This window comes from Leopardus geoffroyi, chromosome A3 (genome assembly GCF_018350155.1).
Source record: "Leopardus geoffroyi isolate Oge1 chromosome A3, O.geoffroyi_Oge1_pat1.0, whole genome shotgun sequence".
Classification (NCBI taxonomy): Eukaryota; Metazoa; Chordata; class Mammalia; order Carnivora; family Felidae; genus Leopardus; species Leopardus geoffroyi.
The window spans coordinates 22465274-22481944 of record NC_059336.1 but is presented as its reverse complement, the minus strand read 5'-3'; the positions used below and the strand labels follow the sequence as shown (position 1 = coordinate 22481944).

General features: G+C 37.4%; 1 protein-coding gene and 1 long non-coding RNA gene across 5 annotated transcripts in view; one reads left to right on the top strand and one right to left on the bottom strand.

Moving 5' to 3' along the window:
- Nucleotides 1-16671, bottom strand: part of RBL1 (RB transcriptional corepressor like 1) — a 62130-nt gene that overhangs the window by 20233 nt on the left and 25226 nt on the right. For 3 of the 4 annotated variants that reach the window (XM_045444663.1, XM_045444661.1, XM_045444664.1), the window contains 5 exons: nt 13690-13827; nt 12034-12198; nt 9342-9489; nt 2974-3240; nt 1961-2172 (listed from right to left, as the gene is read on the bottom strand). In XM_045444663.1, coding sequence (XP_045300619.1) covers nt 1961-2172; nt 2974-3240; nt 9342-9489; nt 12034-12198; nt 13690-13827 — 930 coding nt within the window. The remainder of the gene's footprint in view (nt 1-1960; nt 2173-2973; nt 3241-9341; nt 9490-12033; nt 12199-13689; nt 13828-16671) is intronic. The other variant, XM_045444662.1, reaches the window with a different exon arrangement.
- Nucleotides 1-16671, top strand: part of LOC123580250 — a 44885-nt gene that overhangs the window by 26702 nt on the left and 1512 nt on the right. The gene's annotated exons all lie outside the window — the stretch shown is intronic.

Genomic DNA, 16671 nt, shown 5'->3' with positions numbered 1-16671 from the left:
AAATACTTAGGTATCAACTTAACCAAGTATATAAAAGTGTATACTGAAAACTGCAAAATACTGCTGAAAGAAATTAAAGTGAAAATAATAAAACACTGCATGTTAACTAAAAAACAAAAAAGCAAAACAAAAAGCTCAAAACACAAATAAATGGAAAGACACCCCATGTTCATGGACTGGAAGACTTTTTTTTTTAAATGTTTACTTATTTTTGAGAGGTGGGGGGATGGGGGGGGGGTGGGACAGAGGATCCAAAGTGGACTCCATGCTGATAGCAATAAGCCTGACATGGTGCTCAAACCCACGAACCACAAGATCATGACCTGAGACAAAGTTGGACACTCAACCAATTGAGCCACCCAGGTGCCCCTGGACTGAAAATTTAATAATGTTAAGATGTCAATACCAGTCAAAATAATCTACAGATTCAATGCAATCCTTATCAAAATCGCCATGATGGGGTGCTTGGGTGTCTTAGTTGGTTAAGCATCCAACTCTTAATCTCAGCTCAGGTCTTTATCTCAGGGTCGTGAGTTCAAGCTCTGTGCTGGGCTCCATGATGGGCATAGAACCTACTTTAAAAAAAAAAATCCCCAAGATGTTTTTTGCTGAAATAGAAAAATCCATTCTAAAAAGAAAAAGAAAAATCCATGCTAAAACTCGTATGGAATCTCAAGTGACTCTGAATAGCCAAAATAATCTTCAAAAAGAAGACAAAGTTGGAGGTTTCACATTTCCTAATTTCAAAACTTACTACAGGAGTACCTGGTTTAGTCAGTTAAGTGTCTGACTCTTGACTTTGGCTCAGTCATGATTTTATGGTTCATGAGTTGAAGCCCTGCGTCAGGCTCTGTGCTGACAGTATGGAGTTTGCCTGATGGGATTCTCTCCCTCAAAATAAATAAACTTAAAAAAATTTTTAAAAAGGAAGGAAATTCTGAATGATGCTACAACATGGATAATCTTGAAGACTTTTGCTAAGTGAAATAAACCTGTCACAAAAGGACAAATATTGTATGATTCCACTTATATAAGGTAACTCGAATAGTCAAATTCATAGTAGAATGGTGGTTACCAGGAGCCAGTGGTGGGGAGAGAAACGGTGAATTATTGTAATTGTTTGGGACAGAGTTTCAGTTTAGGAAGATGAAAAAGTTCTGGAGATAGATAGTGGTGAAAGCTCCTCGACAATATGAATGTACTCAATGACAATTTTGTACTTAATGACATTTTTGTACTTTTAATTTTTTTAAATACTTATTTAATATTTTTGAGAGACAAAGAGACAGAGCGTGAGCAGGGGAGGGGCACAGAGAGAGGGAGACACAGAATCTGAGGCAGACTCCAGGCTCTGAGCTGTCAGCACAGAGCCCGATGCAGGGCTCAAACACATGAACCGTGAGATCATGACCTGAGTCGAAGTCGAACGCTTAACTGAGTGAGCCACCCAGGCCCCCCGACACTTTTGTACTTAATGTACACTTAAAGATGGTTAAGATGGTAAATTTTATGTCCATTTTACCACACACCCAAAAAAGAAGGCTAAAATTGCTGTTAATCTTTCTTGCATTGATTGAATGACATTTTATTTTCATTTTTTAATTTTTAAAAATATTTATTTTTGAAGTTTATTTATTTATTTTGAGAGAGAGAGAGAGAGAGAGGCAGGCAGAGAGAGAGGGAAGGAGAGAACCCCAAGATGGCTGCATGCTGCCAGTGCAGAGCCTGATTGGACACCGAATCTTACCAAGTGTGAGATCTTGACCTGAGGTGAAATCAAGAATTGGACGCCACAACTAAGCCACCCAGGTGCTCCTTAAATATTTTAACTAATCTCTACACCCAATACCCAATGTGGGGCTCAAACTTACAACCCTGAGATCAAGAGTTGCATGCTCTACCAACTGAGCCAGGCAGGTGCGTCAAATGAGATCTTTTTAGATGTCATAAAATCACATACCTTTCTATAAAACAGTGCTAAAGACCCAGTTCTCTTTGGTTTGCTTATTCCAGCTGTATGTGCCTCTTGTGCTTTAGTCAGATGGTTCTGTTTTGGAGAAGCACCAATTAATGACTGAGCAGTAAGTGACACAGGACTCTCGACTTTGGACTCCTGAGTTGTGTTCATGGAAATTGGTATCAGTGTGATCTCTCCAGCATCATTTGCAATACCTAAATGTATAAGCAAGAATTCTATTTTAGAAATAAGTTGCATGTGTTCCAGAAAAACTGTCAATTATCTACCTACCGACCTACCTATCTACCTAGCTGTCCAAACATAGGAATAGGTTAGAAAAGAGGAAAGCTACAAAAATTGTAATTCTAGGTTATAACACTCTTGTTTTCTATTTCTGCTCTGAAACAATGTTTTCTTTTGAACTCTTAAGGAGATGTTTGTAATTAAGAAAAAAGATTTTTGCTTAACATGCTCATTTGTAAAGCTCAGATAAGAAAATAAGTCCAATGAAAAGAGTGGTAAATTCATAAAAGTATGAAAATTCAAAAACCAGTATAAGTTCAAAACAAAACAAAAGGTGGAATACAGAAGATTTTTAAGGCAGTAAAACTATTCTGTATAATACTATAATGGTAGATATATGTTATCAGACTTTCATCAAAATCTATAGAAGTGTACATCAACAGTGTACTTTTATGTAAATTATGGACTTGGGTCATAATGATGTGTCAATGTAGGTTCATCAGTTGTAAGAAATACACCATTCTTTGGTATGTTGATGGTGATGAGGTCTGTGTGTGTGTGGGCAGTGGGTATATGGGAAATCTCTATACCTTTTACTCAATTTTGCTGTGAACCCAAAACTGCTCTAAAATAATAAATTAAAAAAATGGCATAGGTTAAAAAAAAAAAAAAAACTGGATCAAAAAGGCCATGTGATTCAACCCAGCAAGACATTTCTTAAATTACTAACCAACTCAGAAAAAAAAAATAAAATAAATACATTAAAATGTTACCGTGCAATGGGATTGTAACTTTATGTCCTGTTGTCCCTGTGACTATGGCTGTGGCCATAGTTAGAAGACTTTGCCCAGGTGAAATTGATAGATTTTCAGCAGTAATGCTTGAAGAAGGAGCAATTTTCAATTTTGTTCCTTCTGTTATGATCCTGTCCATAAGTATTTCTTTTGGGGGATCTTCCCCAAAAAGTCTTCTCTTAGCACTCCCTGCAGTAGGAGAACTGTAGCGTTCATGGACAGAAATTGGAGACAACGGTTGCATATCTAATAGAGAGAAAAATAAATTTAAAATAGTTTGATATGTATTCTAAAATAATAAATCAGGTTCACTCATTCACTCAAAAAATAGATACTGAGTTACTATATGCTAAGCAATAGGTATTCAGCAGTAAATAACACGACTTCTATCTTCACAGAATATAGAGTATAGCAAAAGAGGTATGAAAAAGTTACTACGTGTGAAAATTATGATAGCTCATCTTCCTGGTTTCTTGAACCTTTGCCTACTATTAAAGGAGCAAAATATTAAGGGTAAAATAGAAGCTGAGAGGTAGAATGAGGTGACCACTAAATTTGAGCAGTCCAATTAGCTTCTGTCTCCCAATTTTATCTAGTAAATAACATCTGAGAAGGAAAAATCAGTGATTTGGTTCAGTTTTTCCCCCTCCTACACACCCATACTTCAAGCAGCTTAAGGCAGTAGCTTCGGCTTTTTCTTTTGTTTAAGTAGGCTCCACGCCCAACATGGAGCCCAACATGGGGCTTGAACTCACAACCCTGTGGTCAAGACCTGGGCTGAGATCAAGAGTTGGATGCTTGACCTAATAAGCCACCCGGGTGCCCCTATGGCTTTCTGATTTAGTAGGTACAGAATCATCTTTTATAAGCTCACGAGAAGATAAAGATGAGCAAAGGTGATAAGACTCTGTTTAACTTGCCTTAATCTGAGGGTTGGCAGTAGTGTGTTGATTAAAAGATTATAGATTATATTTAGTTTTCAATGCTATCCTTCCATAGGAGTGGCTTTCCCTATATACCGTGTAAAGGTTCTCCTAGCCCCTAAAAACCCTATATCTTTTTCCACAATCCTTCCCCACTTTCCCTGACCCACTGATTCTTTACAGGTATATAATATACTTTTTATTTTTATCTATTTACTTTTTCATGTTTATTTTTGAGAGAGGGACACAGCATTACTGGAGGAGAGGCAGAGAGAGAGGGAGACACAGATGCAAAGCAGACTCTAGGCTCTGCGCTGTCAGCACAGAGCCCGACATGGGGCTCGAACTCACAAACTGTGAGATCATGACCTGAGCCAAAGTCAGACGCTTAACTGAACCACCCAGGCGCTCGTATTTTTTATTTTAAAAGTTTTTTTTTTTTTTACAGTAATCTCTATACCCATTGTGGGGCTCAAACTCACAACCCCAGATCAAGAGCTGCACACACCACTGACAGAGCCAGACACTCCTATGGTATGCTTTTTTTTTTTTTAAGTGTATTTATTTATTTTGAGAGAGAGAAAGTGGGAGTCAGGGAGGGGCAGACAGAATCACAAGCACTGACAGTGCAGAGCCCAATGTCGGCTTCAACCCCACAAACTGAGATCATGAATGACCTGAGCTGAAGCTAGACGCTTAACCAACGGAGCCACTCAGATGTCCTACCTATAATGTGCTGTTTAAAGTGAAAGCATTTCAGGGCACTTGGCTGGCTCGTCAGTGGCACATGTGGCTCTTGATCTCAGGCTCGTGAGTTCGAGCCCCATGTTGGGTGTAAAGATGACTTATTAAACATGTTTACAAGGTATAAAAATAACTTCTGGAAATGATTTGACAGCTCTCTGTATTAATAAGGTGAGAGGAGAAACAGTTATGTCTTAATAAAAATCTCTGCATATTTCTGGGGCTTATGAAAACAGCTCTGATTTCCCAACCTCAGTGGCAGATAGAAAGTTCTGTGGTAACTCCCATGATCACTTAATAGGAGTGTACCTGGATCCTTTATACATAAGAAATCCAACTCAGCCCTTGAATCTGACTAGGAATGTTTAAGCTGACATTTCAAACAATTTTTTTTGAAGTTTATTTTTGAGAGAGAGAGAGACAGAGTGTGAGTGGGGAGGAGCAGAGAGAATGAGAGACACAGAATCCGAAGGCTCCAGGCTCCAAGCTGTCAGCACAGAGCCTGACACAGGGCTCAAACTCACAACCGCAAGATCATGACTTCAGCTGAAGTCGGAAGCTTAACCAACTGAGCAACCCAGGTGCTCCTAAAGCTGACATTTCAAGAGAGAATTCATATTATAGCCATGAGGTTAGCTGCAAACCCCTTCAAATTATCTTTTGTTAGCACAGAAGTGGAAAAGATACAGTGAACAACTCTTTACATTTAATAAATACAGAAATTAATATTATGTCTTCTTCCTAGAGTCAAGGCTCAATATTGTTTTCTAAGGATTTCCATTATTTGATTCTCTTGCCTGAACCCCTATGAGAAAATACTTTTTTCTTCTACTTATAAAAATAATATATGCCCTATATGTTCACAGCAGCATTATTCATAATGGCCAATAAGTGGAAATAATCCAAATGTCCATCAACTAACGAATGAACAAACAATATATAGCATATCCACACAATGAAATATTATTCAGTCATAAAGATGAAGAGCTGATATATGCTGCAATATAAATAGATCTTGAAAACATGCTACATGAAAGAAGCCAAGCACAAAGGCCACATATTATATGATTCTATTTATATAAAATTCTAGAATAGGCAAATCTATAGAAACAAAAAGCAGATTGTAGTTCCAGGGGATTGGGTGGGGGAACTGGACAGTGACTGCTATTAAATATGGGGTTTCTGGGGCGCCTGGGTGGCGCAGTCGGTTAAGTGTCCGACTTCAGCCAGATCACGATCTCGCGGTCCGTGAGTTCGAGCCCCGCGTCGGGCTCTGGGCTGATGGCTCGCAGCCTGGAGCCTGTTTCCGGTTCTGTGTCTCCCTCTCTCTCTGCCCCTCCCCCGTTCATGCTCTGTCTCTCTCTGTCCCAAAAATAAATAAACGTTGAAAAAAAAAAAAAAATATGGGGTTTCTTTTCTGGGCTGATGAAACTGTTCTGGAATTAGATAATGGTGAGAATTGTAGAGTCTTATGAATATACTAAAAACTACTTAACTGTACATGTTAAAAGGGTGAATTTTATGGTATGTGAATTATAACCCAATGAACAAAAGAGCTCACCGAAAGAAAATTCTTAGAATACCAAAAAACTGTAATATAGAAAGTAACATCCACTCAAAACACCACCATCTGGAGAGAATCATATTTGGGTGACCATTATTCATGATCTTAGTTCTGAGATGTCTAGCTAGGCTGTAAACACACACACACATATAAAATATAAATATATATGCATACGTATACATATATATATTACAGTCAAGGATACATACACATATGCACACATTCTCACACAGACTGTTCATACTTTGTTCAGTTCCAATATGCAAGAATTTAAGTTACCATAGTTTAGTTAAAATAACAACAGCCTAACAAAATGGTTCAAATTTCAGTTTCCATGATGTACTAACTATAACTGCATAAACAAACTTTAGTTTACAAATCATTATATAACTAATAGATGTGAATCATGATCAGTAACTAATCATGTTAATTCTTTCAAAGTCTGTCACTGATTGGTCAGGGCACATCTGCTATTCAATTCATGAGCACAGGAAAGCATACAGTTATGTTGTCTCTTTGTCTCCAGTGAAAAACCCTATATGACATTTTATAAAAACAGACACATGAGGGGAATCATCAAAAAAAAAAAAAAAGTACGGGGGTGTTGGGGTGGCTCAGTCGGTTAAATGTCTGACTCTGATTTCAGCTCAGGTCATGATCTCACGTTCGTGGCATCGAGCTCCACATCAGGCTCTGTGCTGAGCACGAAGCCTGCTTGAGATTCGCATTCTCTCTCTCTCTGCCCCTCTCCCCAGCTTGTGCTCTCTCTCTCAAAATAAATAAACATCAAAGAAAAAAAAAAGAAACCTTAAAAAAAAAAGAAAATTGCAACAAAGAAATGAAAGTGATAATAATGAAACTGAAATTAATTTAGAACGTCAGTAAAGTTACAGAAGGAACAACTGACTCTGGGAATACTGACACTGACACTGTTCAAGAGATTAGATACACAGCCTGAAGAACTTCCTGAAAGTGAAATTCGTTGACATAATTGAAGAAAGTTGTTGAGATTAAAAGGATGAAGATATCCAACAGAAAGTGATGATGGCAAAAACTTCACATTTGAGGAACTCTCAGAGATATTTCAAAGAATTAAACACACAAAGTATAAAGTTGAAAGCTGATCCAAATTTAGAAAGGAACATGACAGTTCACCAATGCACAGAAAAGATGCTCATTCACCAGCATAAATTACAGGAGACAAGCACTGTTTAAACTATTCTTTGTAAGTTTGAAAAAAAAAAAAAAAAACCCACCAACAAAAAAACCAAACCACTTTCAGGACACCTGGCTGGCTCAGTCAGTGGAGTGTGTGACTCTTGATCATGGGGTTGTGGGTTTGATTTCCGTGTTGGGTATAGAGATTACTTAAAAATAAAATCTTGAAAAAACAAAAACCAAAAAGATGAAAAACAAACCACTTCCATTCTCAATGTTTCCAGTGCTTTATACTGTACTATGTAAATACTTTTATTATCTTTCATTTTGCTAAACATTAAGGACTCATAGCTTTTTTTAAAATTATCACTTTTTTAAAGTAATCTCTACACCCAATGTGGTGCTCAAACTTATGCCCCTGAGATCAAGAGTCACATGCTCTATTGACAGACAGCCAGGCGCCCCTAATGACTGATCATTTTTAAAAGTTTTGATGAAACAAATAGATAAATACAAGTTTTGACAAGATTTTTTTTCCTTTTTAAAGGCTTTTATTTATATATTTTTAAAAAGCTTATTTATTTTGAGAGAGAGAGAGCATGAGCAAGCAGGGGAAGGGCAGAGAAAGAGAGAGAATCCCAAGCAGGCTCCATGCTGCCAGCGTGGAGCTGGACACAGGGCTCAAACCATGAGATCATGACCTGAGCCTAAATTAAGAGTTGGCTGCTTAATGGACTGAGCCACCTAGGTGCCTCTGGACAAGATTTAAAAAAAAAAAAAAAAAAAAAAAAAAAAAAATTTTAATGTTTATTTATTTTTGACAGAGAGAGAGAGAGACACAGAGCATGAGTGGGGAAGGGGCAGAGCGAGAGGGAGGCACAGAATCCGAAGCAGGCTCCAGGCTCTGAGCTGTCAGCACAAGGCTCGATGCGGGGCTTGACTTCACAGACCGAGAGATCATGACCTGAGCCGAAGTCAGACACTCAACCGACTGAGCCACCCAGGTGCCCCTGTCTCCTGACAAGATTTTTAAAGGTCATAAAACAATCCTAATCATTCTCACTGCTTATGAAGACTGTTTTGCATGCACATTTTTATCATCTTGGACTACATGTAAAGCAAAGACTATATGTGTGCCTGCACACACATACACAAAATTATAGTTCAAGTTGGATCAAGAGCCATGTGAAGCCCGAGTACTTGTTCATCTGAAGTTTGTTCAGGGATATGTGATCAAAAGATTGTAACTGATTAAAAAATTCAAGAAAAAATTCATATAATCCAGAGGATGCACACATCAGATGCACACATCATAAAAGAAAATAAGGACGAATGAATGAACTAAAATCTTCCCGTAAGGTTCATATGAACTATTTTAAGAGAGTATGGATAAGTTATTTCTTAGATGAACTTAAGCATCCTAAAGAGTTTTTTGCTCTGCTTCAAATACTTTTCTTTCTATAAAGACATACATAGAGAAAGAATATAACTTTTGTCACATTTGAAAAGTAGGTATTTTGCTTATTTACAGTTTTCTGTTAGCATTAGGAAAAGTGTGTTTATTAAAAGGCTAAAATACTATTTCCACAACTGACATTGAAGTAAAAAAATATTAAAAAACAGAGTGAAAATCTTATTACTTTGATATGAAAAACTATACAACAAGCCACAAAAGGGTGTTAGCATAAGCCTCCTTTTACATTTTGTTTTATTTTTATTTTTAAGTAGGCTTCACAACCAATGTGGGTGTAAGATTAAACCCATGACCCAAGTTTAAGAGTCCCATGTTCTACTGACTGAGCCAGCCAGGTGTCCTAGCCCCTGTTTATCTTTTAAATTTAAAAATTCTTTTTCATAAGCCCCTTTTTCAATCTTGATGAAGAAATTAGATTTCATAATAATATATTAGCAAGACTTGAAATTTTGAGAAAATTATCTTTGTTATTTTTTTGTTTTACCTGTGTTGAACCTACCCCTTCGAAGACTCCCACTGTCAGTCCGAACTTCTTTGACCCTTGGATGCATTAGAGGAGACATCGGCATCATAGGAAGGTGTCCCTGTACATTTCCCCCATTTCCTGTTTCAAAGTTATTTGGGAATATAACCTGTAAAAAATAAAAACCTCTTGCTTTACATATAGATAAACCTACTGATTAAAACTTATAACAGAAAAATGAGAAAAAAGTCTTCTTCAACTGTTTTATTTCCCTTCTTTCTTCTCCACAAAATAGAACAACTTGCATAAAGTGCTCAATAGTTTGTGTTGTTACACATATCTCACTTAATTTTATAATTTATCTCCTTAAGTTTATTGACCACTTCTAGAAGTAAACTGATGAGGTAGGCACCATCTATTTCCACTTAAGGATGACAAAATACAGGCTTAAAATATGAAATTTGCCTGAGGGCAATTACTATTTTTTAAGTTTATATTTTTTTAAATGTTTATTTATTTATTTTGGTAGGGGGCAGAGAGAGGGAGAGAGAAAGAGAGAATCTCAAACAAGCTCCACACTGTCAGCACAGAGCCCAGTGCTGGGCTTGAACTCATGAACCGTGAGATCATGACCTGAGCTAAAATCAAGAGTTGGATGCTTAACCAACTGGGCCACCACAGGCACCACTAAAGTTTATTTTTTATTTGTTTTGAGGGAGAGAGAGAGAGAGAGAAAACAGGAGTGGAGGAGGGACAGAGAGAGAGGGAAAGAGAGAATCCCAAGCAGACACTGTGCTTTTAGTGCAGAGCCTGACGTGGGGCTCAATCTCATGAACCATGAGATCATGACCTGAGCTGAAACTACGAGTCAGGCACTTAACCAACTAAGCCACCCAGGTGCCCCAAGGACAACTACTATTAAGTAACAGAGCAAGGGCTTCAACCCAAATCCTCTTTCTTCAAGTTCACTGCCTTTTTTCACTTTCCCAAGAGATTCTACAATGGAAGTATTGATGAATACTAAAGATTGCACAGTTAATCACAGTTTGTTGCAAAAAACCAAAGATACATGGAAGAGAGATTTCAAGAAATCATTTTCTTTTCAGTTCTTCCTGGTCTTGGATAGTCCTTCCAGTAGTGTGGAATTAGGGAAAAATTCACCAGGTTTCATGAAGTACAAGACACAGAAAAGCAAAGAAAGATGAAAAGACAAGAGTTACGAAAGAGCAACACAGAGGTAAAGGAGCAAAAACTCAGTTTCTCACATGATACTAAACTGTGAAATGTGTGGCTTGTGTGTATTAGGCACAAATTTCTGATTTTTTAAATTCTAAATACTACTAATGAAAACCATTTAATTTTTTACATAGACATTTGAAAAATTAAATATGATAAAATTAGTGGTTTCTTAGATATGACTTCCAAAAGCACAAGAAATGAAAAAAATAGATAAACAGGACATTATCAAAATTAAAAACTTTGTGTTCTAAAAGACTTGATCAAGAAATTAAAAGGCAACCCATGAAATGAAAGGCAAATTTTAAAAATCCTATTAACAGATAAGGGAGTCATATCTACAATATATAAAGGATTCCTATAATTCAATAATAAAAAGACAAATAACCCAATTAAAAAACGGCAAAGGATTTGAATAGATATTTCTCCAAAGGAGATACACAAATGGCCAATAAGCACATGAAAAGATGCTGCACATCACTAGCCAACAGGGAAATGTAAATAAAAACCGTAACGAAATATCACTTTATGTCTACTAATGGCTAGAATAAAAAAGGTAAGTGTCAGGGAAGAAAAAACAAAGGTAAGTTTTAGAGAAGATGTGAAGAAACTGGAATGTTCATACACTGATGGTAGGAATGTTAAATGGTGCAGCCACTTTGAAAAGAGTGTGACGGTTTCCCCAAACTGGAGGTACACAGCTGGAGGTACACGTGACCCAGCAATTCTATTCCTAGAAATGTACCTAAGAAAAATAAAAACATGTCCATACAAAACTTGTGTGTGAATGTTGATAGCAGCATTATTCATAAAAGCCAAAAGGCAGAAACAACCCAAATGTCTATCAATTGATAAATGGATGAACAAAATGATATATTCAAATGACAGAGTATCATTAAGCCATAAAAAGCAATGAAGTGCTAATATATCCTATAACATGGACGAACCTTGAAAACATAATGCTAAGTGAAAGAAGCCAGACACAAAGGACCACATATCATATGCTTCCACATATTTGAAATGTCCAGAATACACAAATTAATAAAGACAGAAGTAGATTAAGGTTGCTTAGGGCTAAGGAGAAGAAGGTGGGTAAGGAAAGTGACAGCTAAATGATACAGTTTCTTGTTGAGGTGATGGATATGTTCCAAAATTGACTGAGGTGATGGGTGTACCTATCCATGAACGTACTAAACACTAAATTATATATTTAAAAACAATTTTTTTTAATGTTTATTCATTTCCTGAGAGAGGGAGACAGAGTGTGAGCAGGGGAGGAGCAGAAAGGAGGGAGACAAAGAATCCGAAGCAGGCTCCAGGCTCTGAGCTGTCAGCATAGAGTCCAATGTGGGGCTTGAACCCATGGACCGCGTGATCATGACCTGAGTTGAAGTTGGACACTTAGTGAGCCACCCAGGCACCCCATAAAGCTATTATTTTTTTAAATGACAGGATCATCAGCCTTGCCCTAACTCACCTCTTCACAGGTAGGAACTTTGTTTCCTGAAGCCTGGAGAGCCTCCCACAGTGCAGAATCGTGACTCCACGCTAAACTCTCTAAAATCTGTTCTTCGATGCTGTTCAGGTGTTTCACCATGTCCCTGGAAAGTCCCTCCTCTGAGCGGATAACCACCTCAATAACCTGGTAAAGAGAAAATTGAAAAGGTAATATAGGTAGTCTTGGTCATTTCTAGGCTTTCATGTATGACTAGCTTTGGTCTTATAAGGACACAGAACTAATGATATTGTTGAACTATGATTCAATGGCTGATCGATATATTTTAATTTAAAAGGACTTCTTAAGATGTCCAAAATACTTTCACATACATTTCTGTTTTTCATGTTTTCTTTTACACATGGAGAAATGAGGCAATGATAGGGAGAAACTGGTCAACCAAGGCCAATAGTGGAAGTCGAGTCTTGGGTTCTGAGTCCAGTGCTATTTTGAATTTACTGTCTCTTCTCAGACAATTCTTCCCAATAGATCAAGAGAACAGATGAATAATATATTTAAAAGGAATTCTGCTTATATTATATAATTCTATTTTAATAAGGGTAAATTCTAGAACAAAGTCTGTAGGTATATACACAAAAATATTAAGTGATTATTATTTATAATTAGGATTATATTGTATGGTTTTAATATTCACATTTATATGTACTTTCCTGTTTTTCTTCAAGGAGGCTATATTATTTATGTGGTTAAAGAACAAAGGCATTTAACTTCTTGAATGAAAAAAGGATGCTACAAATAAAAATGAATTGCTATCAGATAAGGTCAAAACCAACATTGTCCTTGAATAAAATTACTTATATTTCCTAACAGAAAATCTGAAAACACACATCAACAAGTATCAGAAGCAATTTTCCCTAAGACACTAAAAAAATATTTAAATCCCACTCAGCAATTCAAATGGATAAGCTTTCTAATGATCTGCATTTTCCATTACTTGAGACATATTTTAGGTATAAAAATTGAACTCTTCAAACTTTTCTATAAATACTCTAAAAATAGCACATACAGCAAAATATTAACTAAATCATACCAATAAGGGTAATGTAGTAGCATCAGTCTTAAATTCGGATACTAGGTAACATTAAATGTTACTGTAGTTGTGACCCTTATGTTGTGTAAGAAAAAGATTAATAAAATAGTTCTAACAGGAAAAAAAAAAAAAAAAAAACAGCTAAGTAAGACTGATCCACACTGAATTAGTTCAAATTTAAGGAAGGAGCACAATCTTTTATTTCAGCTTCATTAGCTAAACCATAACCACAAACCATTTTATACCTTTTCTTTCTCCTGGGGAAAAGAGCTTTTCTTCTTCATTATGCATCTGTTTAATAGGATTATGATTTCCATTTATAAATATGGAAAATTCAAAGCTAACTACTTAATTCCTGGTCACATTTGCAAGTCAGTGAAGGAAAAAGGACTGCAGTTTGAGACTGGCTGAATTTACTAATGTCCTCATCCTTTTCCTTTTGTTTTTGATTCCACCCAAAGGACTAAAATGTTTTCAGAATACCTCTGGAAATATTTCCCAGACATCATTACAGCCTGTAACTTTAACACCAAGATAAACAGAACGTTGATGAGGTGCACCATATCATAACTTTGCTCTCATCTCACCTTATAAAAATAAAATGGTTGTAAATTGAGAACTTCAATAATCCAGGGGAAAGTACGAGGTGAGCTATAGGCAAAGAGCACAATTTCCAAACAACAGGCCATCAAGGAACGATGAAATATATCCTGCTCTAAAAGAACCTTGGAGAACAGAAAAACTGCAGTTTAATATTTCTCAGCAATTTCAGCCTTTGCCATTCTATAAAGACTACAGAAACAAGATAAAATAATGTGTACATTATATTATACCAGATTATCAAAGATAATAATGTGAGCTCTCAAACTGGTAAAGAGTTTTGTTATAACATATAATCTTGCTCAATGGTAGACTTTAAATTTAAATGAGGCATACACAACAATCTGCTTTGAAATAATAAACCAGTCAATATTCCCATCAAGAGGAAGCATTAGGATTGGTTCCATTTTTTTTTTTGTTCCGTTTGTTTTTAATTTTTTTTTTCCAACGTTTTTATTTATTTTTGGGGGGACAGAGAGAGACAGAGCATGAACGGGGGAGGGGCAGAGAGAGAGGGAGACACAGAATCGGAAACAGGCTCCAGGCTCTGAGCCATCAGCCCAGAGCCTGATGCGGGGCTCGAACCCACGGACCGCGAGATCGTGACCTGGCTGAAGTCGGACGCTTAACCGACTGCGCCACCCAGGCGCCCCAATTCCGTTTGTTTTTAAATGCCAGTTTTACAACAACTATTTTGTTAACATAAAGATTGTTAATCAGGGGTGCTTGGGTGGTTCAGTTAAGAGTCAGACTCTTGGTTTCAGCTCAGGTCATGATCTCATGGCTTTGTGGGTTCAAGCCCTACACTGGACTCTGTGCTGGCAGTGCACAGCCAGTTTGGGATTCTCTCTCTCTCTCTCTGTCCCTCCCCCACTTGCGCTGTCTCTGTCTCTCTCAAAATAAACAAATAAACTTAATAAAAAAATATTTGTTAATCAAAACACTAAAATCAAAGGTATTATGCCACAGCTAAGACTTAAAAAAGTTCAGAGAAATAATTTACTAAGAAGATAAGAGTCGTGTTGACCATTAAGACTTTTTTTTTTGAGTTTAAGATTTAACAAAATTTTCAGTTTTAAAAAGTGTTTGTTGCCATCCTTCTTTTAAATATCACTCCAAATCAACAAAAAGGATAAGAAACAGAAACTCCTTGGATAAAACTAGAAGTCAGCTGTAACTGCAAATTAGAATACATGAAAACTGAAAGTGGATGGAAGGATGACAAATTACTCAGTAGAAAGTAGGATGGTCAAACATAAGGGCCTGAAGAGAGACACTTGGACCTAATTAATTTGCTCCATGCAACCTGGGGAAAACATAGCAACTGAAGGGACAGGAGGAATGGAAAGTAGGGGCTAGGTAGGGGCTGACACGAATGGATGATTTGAAAGTCTGTAGTAGTTAGAACTTGTCAGGTCCCCATTCAACCCCTACTCTAATGAAGCAGATGATAGGCTTCTAGTCCGTCCCAACAGACTAGAATTATTCTAAGACTGAACCAGGGAGACTCAGCTTGAGAACACCAGACATAGAAGAAACTGTGGTTTTAGGCAAAAGTCTGCAGACTGCATTGTGAGATCAAGTTTCCCTTTCTTGCTCTGTTCAATAACACCAACATCCAGCAAAAAATTAGCAGATACTTCTTTACAGAAACTGAAATATTCCAGAAGAATCTTAAAGACACCAAATGTTAAGGGTCTCTAATACTACATGATTATATGAGACTGTTGGGTTTATATTCCTATTTTTGCCAACAAAGCTTTAAAAAAATTTTTTTTAATGTTTTTATTTATTTTTTGAGACACACACACACACACACAGTGCAAGTGGGAGAGGGGCAGAGAGCAAGGGAGACACAGAATCGTCAGCAGGCTCCAGGCTCCGAGCTGTCAGCACAGAGCCTGATACGGAGCTCAATCCCACAAACTGTGTGTGAGATCATGACCTGAGCTGAAGTCGGATGCCCAACCAACTAAGCCACCCAGGCGCCCCAACAAAGCTTTGAACCAAACTGTTCAGTTACCATAAGGGTTTATTAATGTCCCATTTTTAGTGCCTCATTTAAATGTAAGTGGATATCCAAGAACAATCCAACAATATAAGGAAATCCTCCCACTGGAAGACAAAAATTAAAACAAAGAGAAAAAAGGGGCACCTCGCTGGCTCAGTCGGTTGTTCTTAGCATTGTAAGTTGGAGCCCATGTTGGGTGGAGGCATTACTTAAAATCTTTAAGGGGAATCTGGGTAGCTCAGTTGGTTAAGTGTCCGACTCTTGATGTCGGTTGGTTCAGGTCACGGTCTCAAGGTCATGGGACTGAGCCTTGGGTTTGCACAAATCTCTTGGGATTCTCTCTCCCTCCCTCTCTTCTGCCTCTTCCCCACTCGTGCTCTCTCTCTAAATAAATAAATAAACTTTAAATATCCCAGGGTCATGGATTGAGCCCCACGTCAGATTCTGTGTTGAGGGTGCAGCCTGCTTGGGATTCTTTCTTTCCCTCTGCCCCTCTCCCCAGCTCACACATACTCTCTCTCTAAAAAATAAACAAAACAAAACAAAACAAAAATAAAATAAAATAAAGCCTTTATGCAGAGTTTTAAAAAAGGGCCTTAAGGCTTTTACATTTTGTTTGAACTGTAAAATGTCTATACCAGTGGACTGTGAAGATATGCATATATAACGTAATACTTAGAGTAACCACTAAAACAAATCCATACAAAGAATAACAGTCTAAAAAATGTTCAAGCAGGGGTGCCTGGCTGGCTCAGTCAGTAGAGCATGCAACTCTTGATCTCAGGGTCATGAGTTCAAGCCCTATGTTGGGCATAGAGCTTAATAAACAAATAGGGGCACCTGGGTGGCTCAGTCGGTTAAGTGTCCAACTCCGGCTCAGGTCAGGATTTCACAGTTCGTGAGTTCAAGCCCTGCGTTGGGCTCTGTGCTGACAACTCAGAGCCTAGAGCCCACTTCA